This window comes from Corylus avellana, chromosome 1 (assembly GCF_965113065.1).
Source record: "Corylus avellana chromosome 1, dhCorAvel1.hap1.2, whole genome shotgun sequence".
NCBI classification, from domain to species: Eukaryota; Viridiplantae; Streptophyta; class Magnoliopsida; order Fagales; family Betulaceae; genus Corylus; species Corylus avellana.
In genome coordinates, this window is record NC_142490.1 from 25,474,583 (window position 1) to 25,493,573 (window position 18,991).

Genomic DNA, 18,991 nt, shown 5'->3' on the forward strand with positions numbered 1-18,991 from the left:
GGTTATTTTATGGGTGTTGTTGGGCCGCCACAGATGGGGTTCCATGATTTGTGAGGTGGCTCACATGCTTATGTCTGGAAGATGATAAGCAGTGCAATTATTCTTCTGGCATTTCAAATCAACAACCCCTGATTTTTTCAATTACTAGAAAAACATATACACTCTTTCCGTACCAATAGTACCCCTATAGGCTATAGCCTCTAGGGGGTCCTTGGAATTACTTCAATTATTTGTTTTGTTGACGATATATTCTATTTTTTTCAACCCAATTTTGAATGAAGGCAACATTTGAACCAAATTTTAATGATTATTAGTCTCTCTCTCTCTCTTAATGGTTCCCTTAAGAATGTCCTTTTTCAATTTTCTCTGGAAATAACTCTTGATTTTTAAGAATTTAACTTAAGTATTGTAAAAAAAAAAAAAACATGTTATTTTTTCATCTTTGATCCATGAGTTTAACTTCATTGCGGATGGGAGATTGACACATAAGAGAAATGCACAAAATTATCCTATAGCCTAAAACACTAAATTTTTTCTTATTTCTTATTCTTCTTTACATTTCTTCTTCTCTCCCATATCTTCCTTCTCGCCGACAACTCATCTCCCATTTCTTCTTCTTTCTTCTTTTTCATTCGGCTAAAATGCTGGCCTTGACTCATGGCTGGATCACGATAGCGGCTTGAGGATGATCTCTTTGGAGCTCGTTTGGAATTGTATTTGAGAAATATAGTTTTTAAGTCAAAAAGAGCTTTTGGGCAAAAGTTTTATTTTTTAAGTTTTTGTCAAAAGTGTTTTTTAGCCATTTTTAAACTTTTTGAATCCTTAAAAGCGCTTTTTAATTTTTTTACCAACTGAGTACTTTTTTCTTTAAACGAATTTTTTGAATGTTAAAAGCACTTTTAGACTTCTCAAACGCAATCTCAAACAGACTCTTAGAGTAATAAAATCTCTAAATGGTTAACCTTCACCTCTAAGATTTAGTTTTGAATCAAAAAATAAGTTTTAAGGTATTAGAATCAATTTTTGAGGCATTATAATCGATTTTTGAGGTTGGTTTTGTGTTTTCCGGTTGTTTTCCGGTGGGTCTTGCCAGATCCACGGCATGGGTCTGTTGGGTTTGGCGGCCAAGGGTATTTTTGGTATTTTTTTCACTTTGATTTGTTGTGTTTGTTCTCATTTTGGTTTTCTGCAATTTTCTTAAATGAATAAGGTGTCACAAGGTGGTTGGATGCTGCAAGACACCACTTTTGCTGCCCATCCGCATGGTAGGGGCTCTCTTGATATATATATATATATATATATATATATATATATTTCAAATCCACTAAAAATAACATTTCTCTTTTAATGGTGGATTTGAAAAACTACATTACAAGTAATTTTTTTAATGGGTCCTATTTAATTTCAAATTTTTTTTTATAAGAAATAGAAATAATGAAATTAAATTTTGGACCGTCACAACACATATGTGATATGTTGTAATTTTCTCATGGCACTTAAGCCAAATCTAACTTTTAAGGAAGAAAAATGTTACACTTACCATATATATATATATATATATATATATATATATATTTAAAAAAGTACATTTTGTATTTCTCATTAATTAATTTGTGTTAATTATATAATTCTTGATAAAAAAATTGAAAAAAAAAAAAAAAAAAAAAAAAAACAGAAACAGCATTTAAGAAATAACGCGTTTGATATGATATGTCCATTTGTTTGTTTCTGTTTCCAGTCTGTCATTTTTTTAAGAGAAAAAAAATCTATATTAAGATAAACAAAATAAATAAATAAACCTTTGAAGAAGAAATTAAAAAAAAAAGGCTAGAAAAAAAACTGAAAAACCCCCCAACAAAAGGATAAAATAGTAGTTGATAATGATATCCATTAGTTGGCATACTTGTATCAATCACACCAACTGGAAACACACATTCATGAATGTCTATTCGAAATATTTTTTAGGGAAATGCTATAACACTTAGGTGTTCTAGTGTTTTCCTGGTATTTTTCAAACTGTGATATGATTTTTAAAATTACCGTTTAATTTGAGATTATCATTATTGATTTTTAATCTATTGGTGATTTTAAAAGCCACATCACAGTTGGAAGGACACCAGAAGAACACCTGGCGTTTTTTTTTTTTTTTTAACATCAATTTATTTATTTATTTTCTATGTTATGTTTCATATTCAAGGAAAAATAAACAATTAAAAATGACAAATTTTCGAAACTCTTTTTCTTTTCAAAATATTGGTTGAAGAAGGAAATCTTCCAATAAAAATTCTAGGCAATAGAGATAAATGTTTTGTGCTTCATAACTGGGCATGGCTGATTGCAATTATTATTTGTTTTTTTTTGGGGGGTAAATCATCTAAGTCATGTTTCCTCCTTTAATGTTTGATGGGTTATCTCATTTAAAGAATTTATTCAATGCTCTCTTTTCATTTAAATCATATATTAATCTTGACAAAAATATGCAATGCGGAAAAATTGTCAAATTAATTTTTCGAATTGCGAAAAAGTGGAAATTAACATAATAAAATAAGTCAATCACACGTAACATTAAAATTTATGAAGCTCGTCTTAACGAGTTTATATCTACGGGATGAGACAATTATAACAAAATTTCACTATCAAAAGATATATTATAAATAAAAGTGAAAATAAAACTACTTAGAGCATTCCCAATAGAAGAGCTAAATGCTATTTTTATTTAGAATAACTCTTCAAATATTCAAAAAACCTCATACATTGGATGAGCCAAAAATAAATGTAAAATAGATATTTGATTAGAAGAGCTAAAAAAAAAGTTAAATGTAGCAGCACTTTTTAAGGGAGCCATTTATCTTTTATTGTTTTTCTCACCTGTTTTATCTTTTTCTCAAATCGTTTCCTACTTTTTCTCTGCATGTTCTCTTTTTCCCAAAACTTTTCTTACTTTTAATAATATTTTAATAGAATATATAGAAATATAACTAATCAGATGTAGAGACATTTAAAAATGGCTTAGCTAAACTAGATAAAAGTGAGTTTTGAAGAGCCATTTCACATAAAAATATGGCTCATCCATTGGGAATGCTCTTAGGAGTGTCTCCAAGAGGTAGTTCAATTGGCTAGAGATTACGCCTTATTAAGCAGAAGTCCCTAGTTCGAATCCATCCACTCCCCTCTTGTGTGGACATGTCAAAAAAAAAAAAAAAAAAAAAAAAACCACTTAGGAGTGTAAATGAGCTGAACCTGAGCGAGCTTTCCTTGTTTGGGCTCGGCACCTTTAAATTTTATTCGAGTTGAGCTCAAGTATAAACCAAAAAATTGAGTTCGAGCTCGAACTCATAATAAGCCGAGCTAGCTTGTAAGTTGGCTTTTATATTTAATTTTTTTTTTATTATAAATTTAAACTTCAAGTACTCTTAAACGACTCAATAAGTTAGCTTGCACATGAGCATTTGCTTAGTCTGATTAGCCGAGTATGGAGCCTAAGTCAATGCAACAAGGTACTTGATTTCGAAGAAACAGGATATACATCATTTTATAATAAAATGACGCTATTAGAAAAAAGAAAAGAAAAAATCAATTTTTAATATTAATATGACCAACTACCAATGGGACAAAAGACAATCATTAATTAGGGATATTAAGTGAGTGAAGAGCGAGCACGAGCAGAGCACTCGTGCTCGACTTGATTATTAAATAAGGTGTTTCGTAAGCCGAGCAGTTTCGAATCTTCCTCCTCTTCTTGCGGATATATATATATATATATAATTTTTTTTTATTTTTTATTTTGATAACTATATCTTTCTGACATGGTTCCTGTTGGGATTAGATTAGGTCCCTCGTCCCTAGGAAGCCATTATATATATATATATATATATATATATATATATATATATATATATATATTGTCAAAAGTCAACTATTTCTCTTACCTGTGCAAATTTTATTGTCAAAAGTCACAATTGACTTTTCTAATGCACTAGAAGCCGCCTGGACGAAACAATAGAAACAAGTTGTTGTCAATTTCGCGGAAGGAATTGATCTCCCTTAAACCACCATAGGATTCAATGAGCCCACAGTAATTGCTTAATTTTTGTTAAATATAAATTGTTAACCTTTGATTAATGATTAGTACTTGGGAAAGAGTAACAAATGGGAACCATCAGTGAGAAAATTTCTTAATATTCTTTCCATATTATACAACCAAAGCCAATGATGTTCCCCGTATGTACAGTATTTAAAGAGATGCAATATTATTGTATCCATGTTATTTTATATATTTATTTATTTTTATCCCAAGGATTTTTTTTATTTTTTATTTTTGTAAGTCCAGTCTCATTGAAGAAGGATCACGAGCACAAAAATCTTACATTACAGAGCAAAAAACTCTAAAAAATCATAACTGAAGCTACGATGTTACATATCATAGATGCTTACATAAAAATTAAACATTTAAAGCCTATCTATAACATTAATATCTGCTAACTTATGACTGCCTTTCAGTTGCAATACCGGATCTATTATAAACAGACTCAATTATATATATATATATATATATATATCTTTTTGACATGGTTTGTGTTGGGATTAGATTAGGTCCCTCGTCCCTCGGAAGCGATAAATCCAAAGAGTAATTAGGTGTCTTCTCATTGGCTTAATTATGCTGACATGGCAGGCCGCGACTGTTTTCTAAAACAAACAAAAGGCACAGAAAACCCGAAATTTCTCTTCTTTGAATCACCGTACCCACCACCTCTCTCTGTGTCGTGCCTTTTAAGGTTCGTTGGTTTCCATGAAGAACAACAGTTGGCACGGCAACGGAGAAGTATGCTCCCCAGAGAGGGGAAAAGAAGGAGCGCTTGAAAATGGACATGGGTCCGACTCCGACGGCGTCGTATTGGGTTTGGATGGTGGAACCACCTCCACAGTCTGCGTCTGCATTCCGTTGCTTTCCTTTTCCGACCACAACCTCGCGAACCCTGTCCCCATTCTCGCACGCGCCGTCGCTGGTTGCTCCAACCACAACAGCGTCGGAGGTAGCTATTTACTCATTGTTTGTTTTCCTTTCCTTGTGTTTTCATGAGAACCAAACGGAATGTCGGTGTTGCACCTTTGAAAAGTTAACTCCTTATGGAATTCATGCTCCTTTGGAATTTCTTTTTGTTTGTGTGTTTGCGCTTGTAGGTTTCTTTGGTTCTCATCGTGGTGTTTATCATTTTAATTTATGGCTGATTTTTAAGACCCAAATTTGAATTTTTCTAAAAGTTCTCTGACTGGAGTATTTGAATTTTTGGGACATTTATGAATGTTTATATTGTTTCATTTACATCTGCTGGATTATTGAAGTCATATTAAAATTTGCTAATTTGACGCACTTTTTTTTAAAGTTTTTCTAAATTTATATCTGTAAAGATGTCCTAACATGATTAAGGATCTAGCCAAAGTTTTAATCTTTCCAAATAGTTGGCAAGTTCTGGGGCAATGGTTATTGTTTATGTTGTAATGTTTGTATTTTTTTTTCCCAGTTTTGTTGTGTATATGTTGAACCGAAAAGTATGGGTTTCTGTTCACGAAAAGGGCAATTTCTTTTTGTTTGCCTGAATATGAATCCAATTTACTCAGTGTTAACTTTTTAAAACAGTGCAGAAAATTTTTGAAGGCTTTCATCCGAGTTATAGAACCTCATAAGTTTGTATGACGTGATGAAGCAAGTTTTAAAAATTGTTTTGCTGATTTATGTATATTTTCTCTCTTGGAAATATATAGTTCAGATTATCTATTTTAACAAAATTCATTGGCTGGCATGTCTTTTTTAATAGGCTCAAGGCTCTCAACTTATGTCCTCATGACTTATATTTTCTTGTAATGCCCTCAGCCATAACCATGCCCTTCTTCAAATGAGTCCAGTTATGGTCTTGCTTTTATTGTTGTGCATGAAAAGCCGTCTCCATGTGCGCATTGCTCTTGTTTTCAAATTTTTTAGTTCTTTTTAGTTTTGATCAGTACAGCTATTTATAAATTTTTCTTGCCTGCTTTACTGGTCGTCCAATTGACCTTTGTCATTTCAGCCAAGCTTGTTTTATGGTCATCATTCATTAAGCATCTAGCTTGGTTGTTGATCTCACTGTTGTCTTGAAAAATTTCTCTTAATTCGATAATCATAATTTTGGTGATACAAGCTCCACAAGCACTTTTCTGTTTTGTCCTGGCAGTTTACTTTTAAAGGTGATGCCCTTTTGGTTCCTTAATTTTATTTGATTGATCGGTCCAAGATAATGGAGATATTGTTGACCTTGGAAATTTCTTGGTCATCAGATGTCACTTTCTTGATCAATAATCCTTGTTTACTTAAATTAGATGGGAGAATGTAGTGATCATAAATACATGGTCCAAGTTAGCAAGACATTATTTCATCAACATGACATTTTGTAAGACAACCTACAGGGCAGCAATATAAAGAAAAGTTGGGAAACATTTTATCAATAATGTTTAACACAACCAGGTTAACAATATTTATGTCTCAGTTTGTAATATAGGGAGTTGGTAATCATGTCATCAACTATGGCAGTGCAACAAATACACAAAAAGAGAACTTGCGAATTGAAACCTATTATTCTTGATTGCTCTTCTGAAATGATTGAAGAGAGTGAAGAATTATTCTCATGTTTTGATATATTGATATTTTCTGCTTTTATTGACGCTACAGAGAATTCTTCCAAGGATACATTGGAACAGGTTATGGCGGAAGCCCTCTGTAAGTCAGGTTCAACTTGGTCTTCTGTTCGTGCTGTTTGTTTAGGTGTTTCTGGTGTTAACCATCCAAAGGACCAGGAAAGGATATTAAATTGGCTAAGGTATAGTATTGTGAAATTATTCTGGCAATTTTTCTTCATGCTGTATAGGTATATTTTAATTTTCTGGTATACATCTGTTAGTTATAATGGGAATTGGAAATTCCCTCCATAGGCTCCACATAAGGCAAAGACGCGCCATCTTCCATATGGCCGCACTCTGAGAGTTACCCCCGACCACCAGTAGGCAAACAAATCCATCACCCTATTAGGCATAACCAAGGAAAGTCCAAAGCGACTAAAGATGGCATTCCATAAGGCGCTGGCGGCCTCGCAATGGAGGAGGAGATGATTGACGGATTCCCCATTCATTTTGCATAAACAACACTTATTAACCACAACGAATTGTCTTTTCCTGAAATTGTCCATAGTAAGAATGTTCCCTAAATCCGCCAACCAGGCGAAAAAGGCCACTTTTGAGGGAGCCTTGGTCCGCCAAATACTCTTATAAGGGAAAGATGAATTATTTTTGCGTGCTAGGATATTATAAAAGGAACTAACATCAAAAATCCCTTTGTGAGACAGGATACAGCATAGCTTGTCCTCCCCTCCTCTTCTTTCTCTAAAAGAGTGCAACAGGGAATAGAAAGAGGCCAGGATACCCACTTCCCAGTTATGAGCCAAGCAAACAAAGCTGATGTTCCACTGAAGGGTGTCACTCGAATAATCCATATTAGTAGCCACATGCGCATCCTTCATAGAAGCAATGTTATAAAGAACTGGAAAAGTTGCCTTGAGGCTGACCTCGCCACACCACACATCGTCTCAAAATCTGAACTTTGATCTATCGCCGGGATCAAATCTAGTGTGACTCGAAAGAGCCTTCACCCCCTTTTGATGTACTTCCAAAGCCCCACCTCATACGAAATCAATAGAGCACAACTTGCAACCATATTTGGCGTCCACAACGGCTTTCCACCAAGCCTCGCTTTCATTTGCATAACGCCACAACCATTTCCCTAAAAGGGCTTGGTTAGACAATCTCAAGTTGCGAATCCCTAGGCCTTGTTTAGAGATAGGAGAGAAACTTTGGGCCAACTAACTAGGTGATAGTTAAATTCTCCGCCTAATCCACCCCATAGGAAATCTCGTTGGAGTTTCTCTATTCGACTTGCCACTGCAGCAAGGATGAGAAAAGTAGACAAGAAGTACGTGGGTAAGTTAGAAAGAGTACTTTTAATGAGGGTAACCCTACCTCCCTTGGACAAGTATATTCTTTTCCAGCTAGCCAATCGATGCTCAATTTTTTTTCACAATGCCTTCCTAGTTAGACTTGGCCTTAAAGTGAGCCCCAAGGGGAAGGCCAAGATACTTCAAAGGTAGAGAGGACGTCTCACATCCTAGGAGGCCAGCCAACTTAACCACATTATCCACATTGCCCACAGGAACCAAAATAGACTTGGCCATATTCACCTTTAAACTAGAAACAACTTCAAAACAAACGAGCAGCGCTTGGAAGGAACAAATATGGTCAGAATTGGCCCCATAGAAGACCAAGGTATCATTCACAAATAGCAAGTGAGATATGTTGACCGTCTCAGAGAGTTTAGACCCTCGGAAAACCTGAGAGAGAGTCGTGATCAATAGTAGCGGAAATCATTCTACTAAGAGCCTACATAACAATAACGAATAGAAAGGAGGACAAAGGATCTCCCTGCCTAACCCCACGAGAGCTACCAAAGAATCTAGAAAGAAAGCCATTAATCAAAACGGAAAAACGCACTGACGAAATACAATGTGCTTAAGAGCACAATTTCTCCCAAAATCCAAATCTTTTAAGCAAATACAGCATGACCTTCTAATTGATGTGATCATAGGTCTTCTCCATATCCAACTTGCAAAGTACCCCTGGTTTGCCGAACTTGATATGACTGCCCAAACATTCGTTAGCTATAAGATCAAAATCCAGGATTTTCATACCTTTAACAAAAGCATTTTGAGGCTTGGAAATGATCTTCTCCACAATCCTCCTCATCCTATTGGCGAGAGCTTTAGCAATGATCTTGTAAACCCCGCTCACAAGACTAATAAGGCAAAAGTCCTCGAGATCCAAAGCCCCAAACTTCTTTGGAATTAGAGCTATAAAGGTGGCATTAAGGCTTTTTTCAAACTTACTATGAGCATGGAAGTCAGATAAAACTCCCATAATGTTGGCCTTAATCACATCCCAATAGAGAACCCGTCCAGGCCTGGAGCCTTATCTCTATTCATTCCTTTTATCACCTTGAAGACCTCCCTTTCTTCAAACGGGAGCTCTAGACGAGAAGCCTCCTCTAAATTGAAAGTGAGGTTGTCCAATCTCGGCCTTCTGTTACATTGTTCTGAGAACAAAGACTCATAGAAATGGACAACATGATTCTTGATAACAGATTGGTTGGACGATAAAGAGCCATTAACTAACAACGACTCTATGGAGTTAGATCTCCTATTCGAGTTAGCAACCCGTTGGAAGAACTTAGTGCATTTATCACCCTCCTTAAGCCAATGGATCCTAGACTTTTGTCTCCAACTGTGCTTCTCTTGCAATAAGGAATGTTCGAGCTCATTGATAACCAGGCTTTTTCTCGCCTTCTCATCAGTATCTAAACCTCTTTCACCTTCCAATCTATCGAAAGCATTTAGCTCTTCGAATCTTGTTTTTTTTAAGAGATTCCATGTTACCAAAGACCTATTCGTTCCACCTTTGTACTTTTTTTGATATACAATATTACTTCTAAAAAAAAATGGGGGTGAATATTCTCTTCCTGCATTCATTCCATTCATTCAAATGTATAGGACTATACAACCCATGGATTGACAGCTAAAAGGACTCCTCACTAGGGACAGCTGGTGCCTCACCTACAAGTTCTGGAAACCCCTATCATTCAAACACTCCCCTTCAAGCAGGAGCATATGCTCAAATTGGAAAAAACAAACAAAACAAATAAACAAACTCTAATACTCCCCCTCAAGCTGGAATGATTTGGAACATACAAACACAAAGACAAACATTAACAAGAAAATGCACAAAACCAAACATAAACAAGCTATTTCGAAGTGAAAAGTTGGTTTTGCTGTTGGTATGTGGAAAATTATATTGCAGAATGGGGCTTTAGGGATTTGGCTGTTTTATTTCCTTCCTATTGGTTTCTTGAGATGGGTATATATTCAGCCCAAGAGTTGGGTTTCTTAAAGAGCTGGCAGTCTTTCACATCCTTTGAAACTTTGAAAGGTGGAGCACTAACATCTTTCAAGGAAGGATCTCAAGTATTAGTTGATTTGTCAGTCAACTCAACTTGTCCTCGGTAGATGCATCCAGATCCTATTCTTATTGGGTTCTGAAACAAAGTTTTGTAGTTTTTCTAATGTTTATGAACAGGGGAGCAATGTGGGACATCATAAATGAAAAGGGAGTTCAAAAACTTTCTAGGAAATTGTGGCTAAATTCTGGAAATGTCTAAAAGTTAGCATTACATGTTAATATTTCTTGCTACGGGAGATAAATCTGCAATGAAAAATGCTAAATGGTGTTTGCTTTATGTTGCTTTCTTTTTCCATTGAAATTAGACATCTCAAGTGTTTTTTGTCTAGGATAAGATAGGACATTTCCTAATATTAGTACCTCTTTTATGGATAAATCTTGTAGATCTTCTCCTTACATGTGCTGTACCTGATAACTGGGAACTGTTTTGAATCTTCTAAATTTATTTACTCAGGGACATATTCCCTAGTCATGTAAAGCTATATGTTCACAATGATGCTCTAGCAGCTCTGGCAAGTGGGACCATGGGAAAGCTTCATGGATGCGTTTTAATTGCTGGTACAGGATGCATTTGTTATGGTTTTTCTAAAGATGGTAGAGAAGCTAGGGCTGCAGGTGCAGGGCCTGTCTTAGGTGATTGGGGAAGGTATGTGCTCAAGTCTTGGTGTCCTTTTAGTTTATTACTCTAAATGATGAGACTGTGCTATACTTTCTTAAATAACTGGTAGCTTTGGCTGTGTGTTAATACTATGTCATTGAAATGATCTGAAAAAATAGGTTCAAGAAACATGAATGTTTTGATTTTTTAATGGGTTTTAATAAGCATATAGGCAATCATCGAGTGCTAGTTACTATATTGACAAGACTTCAATAGCTAAACTTTTCCTTTGATGAAACCCCTATATTAGATAAAGAATCTGCTGAAGCAATAATGTTTGCAGAGATTTTATTGACATTTTGAGATGAAAATTGGAAACAGAAGCAGACCATCCATTAATTTGGGAAATGCAAACAAATATACTGACTGTATGGTCTACGACTGCAATAAACAAACTTGAAAGATATAGTGTGTATTTAATTAAATGCTATATATAACTGGTTGTCCAATTCACAATGGATGCTAAACCTGGTTCTAAGGGCCAAAACATCTGAATGCATGCACGTTTATGACAATTCAATAAGCTGTTGTGGCAGGGAAAGATGAGGCAGTAATTCATCTTTACAAGATGGTGATGATACACTATGTATATACACATCGATATTTAAGTTTGAGGATCCACCACAATAATTCAGGCAGCCGAAGAGAGTAAGTTGTGGGGCCTACTCACTGTCCTTGGCAGTTTAGGGTGTTGAGCCCCCTTACCTGGGGCAGGTGGGTCCCATAGCCACTCTCTCTTAAGAAATTCAGGCAGCCTAATTGTAGTGGATCTCACTCTGATATTTGATATGCTTCGTCTGCTGGCAAAGTACATATTGCTGTCAAATGAAATGTCACTTTTAGTTACTCAAGATAGTTTCCAGATTCTTGAAAATTGTAATTTTCTAGTTCAGAAGATGAAACCAAGTAATCAGAGACATAGTAATGTCTATATTTGAGCACTTCCCTTTCGCATTACAACAAGGTAAAATGTGTTCATGGTTTTCAGGATAAAATTGGGTTTTATATGTAAGGAGTTAAAGAAGCTTGTTTAATTGTTTAAGAGTTAAAGAAGCGTGTAGTATGGTCAGCCAAAACATTTTCCTTTTGGCTTTTTAGACTAAAAATTGGCATTAGCTGAATCTAAGTAGAGAACTGGAAGAGTATGCAACTTGAAGTGCTAAAATTTTAGAGGCTGATGTTTAATTGTAATACAAAGAACGTTGAGCTGTAGAAGTATGTGATTTTGTTTTTTGTTTTTTTTTGTTTTTCCCCTCAATTTACCCCTGTTAATCCTGTTTGGCGAATTGACTGGTGAATGACAAAGTTTGCTTGAGTTGATATTGTTGAGAAATTAATGTTTGTAAGGATGGGTAATTTCAGAGACTAGTAACCATTCTTGAATTTTGAAACTCTATGTTTCTTATTGAATATAAAGATCATGAGCTGAAAGATAGTTGTTACAGTTCTGTTATATGAATTATGTTCTCATCACCTCAGCTCTACTCTGAGGAGCTGCAAATCTCAAATGAAGAGCCAAATCTTTAAAGGAGTTGTGCTATTTGAAACGAAGGATATAGTTAATGGCAATCTGTTGATATGTAAAGAACTTTGCTAGTAGCTTTTTAAGATTGCCCTCTGCTGACTCATCTTTGTGGCCGATGTCAAGGATACCAACCTCATACTCTGATACCTTTTACAGACGGTTTCCTCAGTAGGTTTTTGGATGTGAAAAACTAAGGGATTGTGATACAGAAATCATTACACTGCTTCTGTCAAATTTGGAGTTCTTATTTAGTTGATGATAGGAAAATTGATTAGAAGCAAAGGATTTTGAGATGAGCCTGTACCTAAAGGGATATACTAATTTGTCTTTGTACTGGCAATCTGCAGTTGACTGGATGGTTTTCATTTGTATAAATAAAGATCTATCGGTCATTGTTGATAGAATCTTAGCAGAAAGCAGATGCCCCTGTTAATCCATTTAAAAGAATATAGACCTTAATTTTCCATGATTTCCAATTCTTAAAAATGTTGTCTTGTGGAGGTTTATCCAAACATTAAGAAGGGAGCTACTTGCTGAATTAATTTTGCCTACGGCTACCATTACTTCTGTCATATTGTGCCTAATGGGTATTGGTACATTAGAAACGCAGGGAAACACAAACATGTAAATGTAGAATGCGAGTATTCTGAGATACACATCCTTTTAATTTGCTGAGGAACTACTTAATTTACTTATCATACACAAATGCCACGGTGATTTGCTAAAGGTGCATTTGAAATTGGGTTTGGGAAAATCTTTGTTCTGCATATTGACGGAGAGCAGTAATTCTGTTGAATATTGAATGTAACTTTCGTTTTAGTAAAAGGTGGTATGGGCATCTCTAATTGACATCTAATTTTTTAAGTTTAATTTGCTCTAACAAGTCTCTTGGCTTGTTACTTAAGTATTACTTTTCCATAAGTTGAAAATAAAGTGCTGCTTTGTCTAATCAACCAGACAAAAATCTTAGGTTTCTCAATGATTACATTGGTGAATTGTATACCACTGAAGGGAAATGCTAGCATATAATGTTACAAGCTCAAAATTCTTATAATTGATTGAATACATTGTGGTATACTTGGAATTATTTTATACAAATTTGATGAATGATGATATGTGATAACTTGTAGTGGCTATGGGATTGCTGCACAGGCATTAACAGCCGTAGTGAGGGCTCATGATGGTCGTGGTCCACAAACAACGCTTACACGCAGTATCTTGAAGGTTCTCGGCCTTTCTTCTCCTGAAGAACTGATAGGGTATCTCTCTTGAAACTTTTTCTAATGGTAGTCAGATGTAGTCACAACTCCTAGTTCAATTTCTTAGATCTAGGAGTGTGTGTGTGGATCTCTCTCTCTCTCTCTCTTTTGGTTTTGATGTTTTTTTGGTGTGTCCAAAATCTATTGGAATGGCATATAGATCTGATCATCGGGCTTTAAGTTGGTATAAGTGAATTATGTTCTTGGCTTGAAAGTTTTGGAGCCACAAGATTGTTTGAATTAGCATTTGAATTTTACTAATTTTACAATCTTCAAAATATGGCCACCCATAATCATTTCAAAGTATTCTAAAGGCACGTTTGATACACAGAATGGTCATTTCTTTAAGAATAGGAATGCTTATTATTGGGAATACAAGGAGTTAGAATGGAATGACCATTCCTATTCTTTAGTTTGGTGACAACACATGATTCTCTCACTATAATTGAATCAAAATTGGGAAACTGTAATGCTTTGAACAGATGGAGGCTAGCTCCTTTGTGTCTTTGGAGAGAGCGGAACACAAAAAGCTTTGAAGATCGTGAGAATAGATTGCTAGAGATAAAGAAGATGATGCTACAATCTTTGTATATATGGAGAGTGGCATGGAATAGCTTGCCCGTTTCTAATTTTTCTGAGTTTTTGAAATTATGTTCTTTTTTCTTTAAATTATGAGCTCTCTTATATACTCTCTGTGTACTAGAGTTACGCCCTTTGCACTTTAAATGAATATACGTTACTTATATATATATATATATATAAAGAGACTTAAAATACCCAAGAGTATACTGGTTGTGTGGGAAGGGGGAGGGAAGACAATTTTTGGGATGAGGAGGGTGAAGAATATCCGTATCCCTTGGGAGATTTTCCCCCATGCCATGCCCTTGGGTCTCGTGTGAGGATCTGAGGATGCTTTTTTAGCCCCAGCCTCGACGTCTTGTTTTGAAGACTTTCAGTAGGTTCATAAGGGTGGTGTTGATGAAGCTGTTGCTCTTTCTCTGTTTTTGTTGGGAGTTTGGCCTTTCTCCTAGGTTTTGGCGGGGTTGTCTCATGATCCCTCTTCCCAACCATCGAAGGTGGTTTGTGCTTCTAAGCTAAAAGGAAAGCAGGAACTAAAGAACTTGGAGAGTTCTATTAATTATGAGGGGTCTACCCGTGGTAAAGGCAAAAGGGTGTAGGGTTCCTTGTGGGTTGTTGGGTGTCGGGGTCTGTGTCTGTTTTGGGGGGTTTTTTTTTTCTTGGTTTCCTTGTGTATACATCTGGTGTACTCAGGGGCACCTCACGCATTTTTATAATAGATGCTTGATTACCTTAAAAAAAAAAAAAAAAAAAAAAAAGATTATAAAATAATAATAATAATTAAAAAAAACTTCAAAAAAATTATTTGGTGGCTGGCCACCTTGGCAGAACACTGAGGGTGGTTGGCCACCCTTAGAATGTTTTGATTTTTTTGTTTTTTAAAAAATAAACATACCCATACCCCATCTCAAATTACCATTTGATTGTCTTTCCACAACTTAAAGACTGTCAATGTCCCATTGTCCCTACCTCTCTGCCCTCCCCCCCCCCCCCAAAAAAAAAAAAAAAAACTACTAAAAATTGTCAATGTTTCCCCCAATGACAAAAATACTCTTAATAAAAAAAAGTGGTGACCCCAAAACACTGGACCCATGGCATTGTCGTGGGTCTTCACCTTTTTTCTTTTTTTTTTGTCTTTTGAAAAACTGTCAAGGGCATTTTTGTCTTTTTGCAGGACGAAAGAAGAATATTGGCAATTTTTTGGTAGTTTTGGAGGACATCGACGCGATCTTTAGTTTGTGGCAGACATTGATAGTTTGGTAGTAGTTTGAGGAGGGTATATGTACTTTTCCCCCATTTTTTTTATAACTTTTAGGTTTGTTGAAAAAATAAAAATAAAAAGATGGGTTTTTTTTGGAAAACCTCTTTTGCTCGTCAGCTATTCCTGTCAATATTTTTTTAGAGGAATGACTATTTTCAGGCATTGTGTGCAATCAAACAAAGGGTCTATTTTGCATACCAAACATGCCTTAAGTGAAATTGTAGTATTCAGAAGAGATCAAGCAGTCTTGCCTGGAAGGAGAGTGAAGCCTCCAATGTGAACTTCATCTTGAGAGGTTGGTTGCCTCGGTTACCTTGTCATCACATGTTTAGGATGCACAATTTTTTTGTAGGTTGGGGATGTGCGTGAGAGAGAGAAAGAGAGATGATTTTTGAGTCAAGTTTTCCAGACAGGCAAACATATGAAAACAAAACCTTGGTGGTTTTAAGTTGCATCTCTCCTTTTCCAACCTGAGTGCCATTTTGTTCCGATTGTAACTGAAATTACCTGAGGCTGATTCCATCAGACAGTTTGAGAGAGGCTGACATATGAAAGCAAAACCTTGGTGGTTTAAATTGCTTCTCTCCTTTTCCAACCCAAGTGAAATTTTGTTCCAATTGTTTCAGTCGATTCCATCAGTCAGCCATCAGTCAGTTTTCACCTGGAATTGAACCAATTCCTTTTCTTGTCCTCAACCTATTAATGCTCAGAGAAATTATATATAATCATCCTTGGTGTACTAATCTAGTATGGGTAGTAATAGGTGTCTAATTAAGTGACTTCCATAAGACTGTTGGTTAGTATCTTGGGGATTTGCATACTGATGGCTGCTATGTTCATGATGTGTTTGACACTGCAAAAACAGAGAACTGGCTTAGACAGGGAGCCCTGTCCTATACTTGCTTTTGGTCCATAAAAGGCATGCTCACAGTGCTTGAACATTCGGTAAAATTGATTCAGACGAAGCCTAATTTCATCTCGAAACAAATTACTTCAGTTGTCTTTGGTAACAGTGGCTGTGTGGAGTGATTTATAAAACAAAATAAAAGAGGCTGTGTGGAGTGACTAGTCCCTTTTTAGCTCATTGAATATTACAGGATGCTTTCAGTTAGGATATTAATTTTAAATTGATTCATATTTTTTTTTTCATTGGATTTAGGTGGACTTATGCGGATCCATCTTGGGCACGTATTGCAGCACTTGTTCCGGAAGTGGTGTCGTGTGCAGAAGCAGGTGATCAAATCGCAAATAAGATACTAGTTGATGCAGTCCAGGAATTGGCTCTAAGCGTGAAAGCTGTTGTTCAAAGACTTTGCTTGTGTGGCGAAGGTTCTTAACTTGTCTAACTATAATAATTCAAATGGTTTATTTAGTAAATAAATAATGATTTAGATTTTTTGTTTAAATGCAGTTACTTTGATTCTTGGCAGTTTGAATTATCGAAATGAAGTTGGCATTTAAAGAACTCAAAATGCCTGAAATGGCATCAAATTTTACTAATTGTTTTAATTACTGTTGTAAGACGGAATACAAAAATTCAATTGGTGGATTGTTATCCCCCCAAATAAAAGGATATGTTCTAAATATTTGACATGCATTCATGCTTACCTATGCATGTATGTATTTACATATGAAGATACAAGCACACTAAAAGGCCATAAAAGGGCAAAAGAAGCTACGTGTGGATAATAAGTGCTGATCTATTATGTATATATATACCCATATGTATAATTTTTCCAAATTTTTGCTTGCTGTCTAACCCTTTTAAAATGTTTGTTGATATTGATTGCAGATGGAAATAGTTCTTGCCCTATTGTGATGGTTGGTGGTGTCCTTGAAGCTAATAAGAGTTGGGATATAGGAAAAGAAGTTATTAATTGTATCCACGAACGCTACCCTGGGGCTTATCCAATTAGACCAACGGTTCGCATTCCTCTTTTCCCTCCATTTGGAAAACACTGGTCCAGATTTCACTTTTCATTTTTCATCATAAAACAATCTCTCTCTCTCTCTCTCTCTCTCTCTCTCTCTCATTTGGCAATTCTCAGTATAGTTTTAATCTTATTTCTGTTTTGTTAATTTTTAATGAAATAAAGTATATTAAAGTCACTGCATTTATTTATGTAATCTCCACGTACATATCTGGTTTAGTGAGATAGTCTTTCTTCTGCGTCTGTATCTCAGGAGATACCAGTGCCATGAGACTTCTGATTCTAATCCCAAGCGAACGGAAGACTAGTTTCTGATTGACCAAGTCTATTGTTTTTAAAATCCCCACTCCCCCTCCCCCTTCTCCCCTTCTGCACTTTGACCTCTTATCTATGACTCACTTCAACTCGGACCTAAAAACTATAGTAACTATTTTAAGTTACATCCTGAGTCAGATTTGGGCATTAGTTTGGATGGAAGTTTTAACACATGCCAATCATGTGCACATGAACCATTTATTTTGCCAAAATACCCCGGTTAGAGAGTAATAATTACAACATTATCTCTATCCTAGTGGCTAGGGTGGGGGTGACTGCAGCCACTGCAATAGAAGACGGGTGGCCGTACGACAACCCCCAGGAGAAGAGAGGGGGTGGCCCTAATAGTAGGTGCATGGCCACCTAGGAAAAGTTAGGGGGTAGCCACGTGGCTACCCCCTAATTCCTGTTAGGGGTCACCATGTGGCCACTCTTATCTTCTCTTGGGGTGGCCGCACAGTCATCGCGGTTACCCCCGTTCTTCTAGGGTGCTCGTCCGACCGCCCTTGTCTTCTTCTGCGATGGCTGCAGTGAGCCCCACCCCAGCCACTAGGAGAGGGATAATTTTGTAACTTTCTCTCTTTAACTGAGGTATTTTTGGCCGAATAAACGGTTCGTATGCGTGACTGGCAGTTAAAATTTTCATCTAAATTAACAGCCAAATCTAACTCCGGGCCTAAACTCAAAATCTTTTTGTATTTTATACTGTTCTGAATTGCAGTAAGGTAGAGGTCGAAGTGCAAATGGTACTCTCTTCAGCATCCTTCAGGAAGTACTTGTTTGTATATCTGTGTTTGTCTGTGTGTCTGTGTACATTATGTGAATGCATTAAGCATATGCCACTACTTCGTTGAATCTTTCTGTGCCCTTCCGATTTAGTTTTCACAAAGGAGGTAAAATCCACACAATTTACTTGCATACCACAAATTAGCAGCAGGTCATGGATTATGGACGTGGAAGTTTACAACCTGAATAATTACTGTATGCTATTTCTTTTTCTTCTAATATTTTCTTTACCGAAATCAAATTGATCTCCAGGTAGAGCCAGCTGTTGGGGCAGCTTTGCTGGCCTGCAATTTCTTGATGAAAGAATCAGAAGGGCACTGTAACAGCTGACCAGGGATCTGCAGCAAGTGTTCCACTGTTCATTTCAAAATACAAGTAGTATATTTAAATAATATTGTTATTGTCAGGGAGTCTGTGTGCTACAAACATTGAGCAATTGTTTCATTAATCACAAATGATTCAGGCATTTTTTTTCCAGTTGTGTGTGCTACAAAAGATGAAAAGAGAATCAGCTAGAGTATAAAATGTGTACAATGCATAAAACATGGATTTTAATTTCAATTACCTGAAAAGCTATTGTTGGCTTAA

General features: G+C 36.0%; 1 protein-coding gene across 1 annotated transcript; it reads left to right on the forward strand.

Annotated features, from left to right (window-relative positions):
- The first annotated feature begins 4,716 nt into the window (after positions 1–4,716).
- LOC132171159 (Actin-like ATPase superfamily protein) lies at positions 4,717–18,991 on the forward strand. Its single transcript, XM_059582401.2, has 7 exons — positions 4,717–5,033; positions 6,704–6,851; positions 10,544–10,735; positions 13,403–13,531; positions 16,531–16,700; positions 17,164–17,294; positions 18,656–18,991. The coding sequence occupies exons 1-7, from the start codon at positions 4,790–4,792 to the stop codon at positions 18,731–18,733; spliced, it is 1,092 nt and encodes a 363-aa protein (XP_059438384.2). The 5' UTR covers positions 4,717–4,789; the 3' UTR covers positions 18,734–18,991.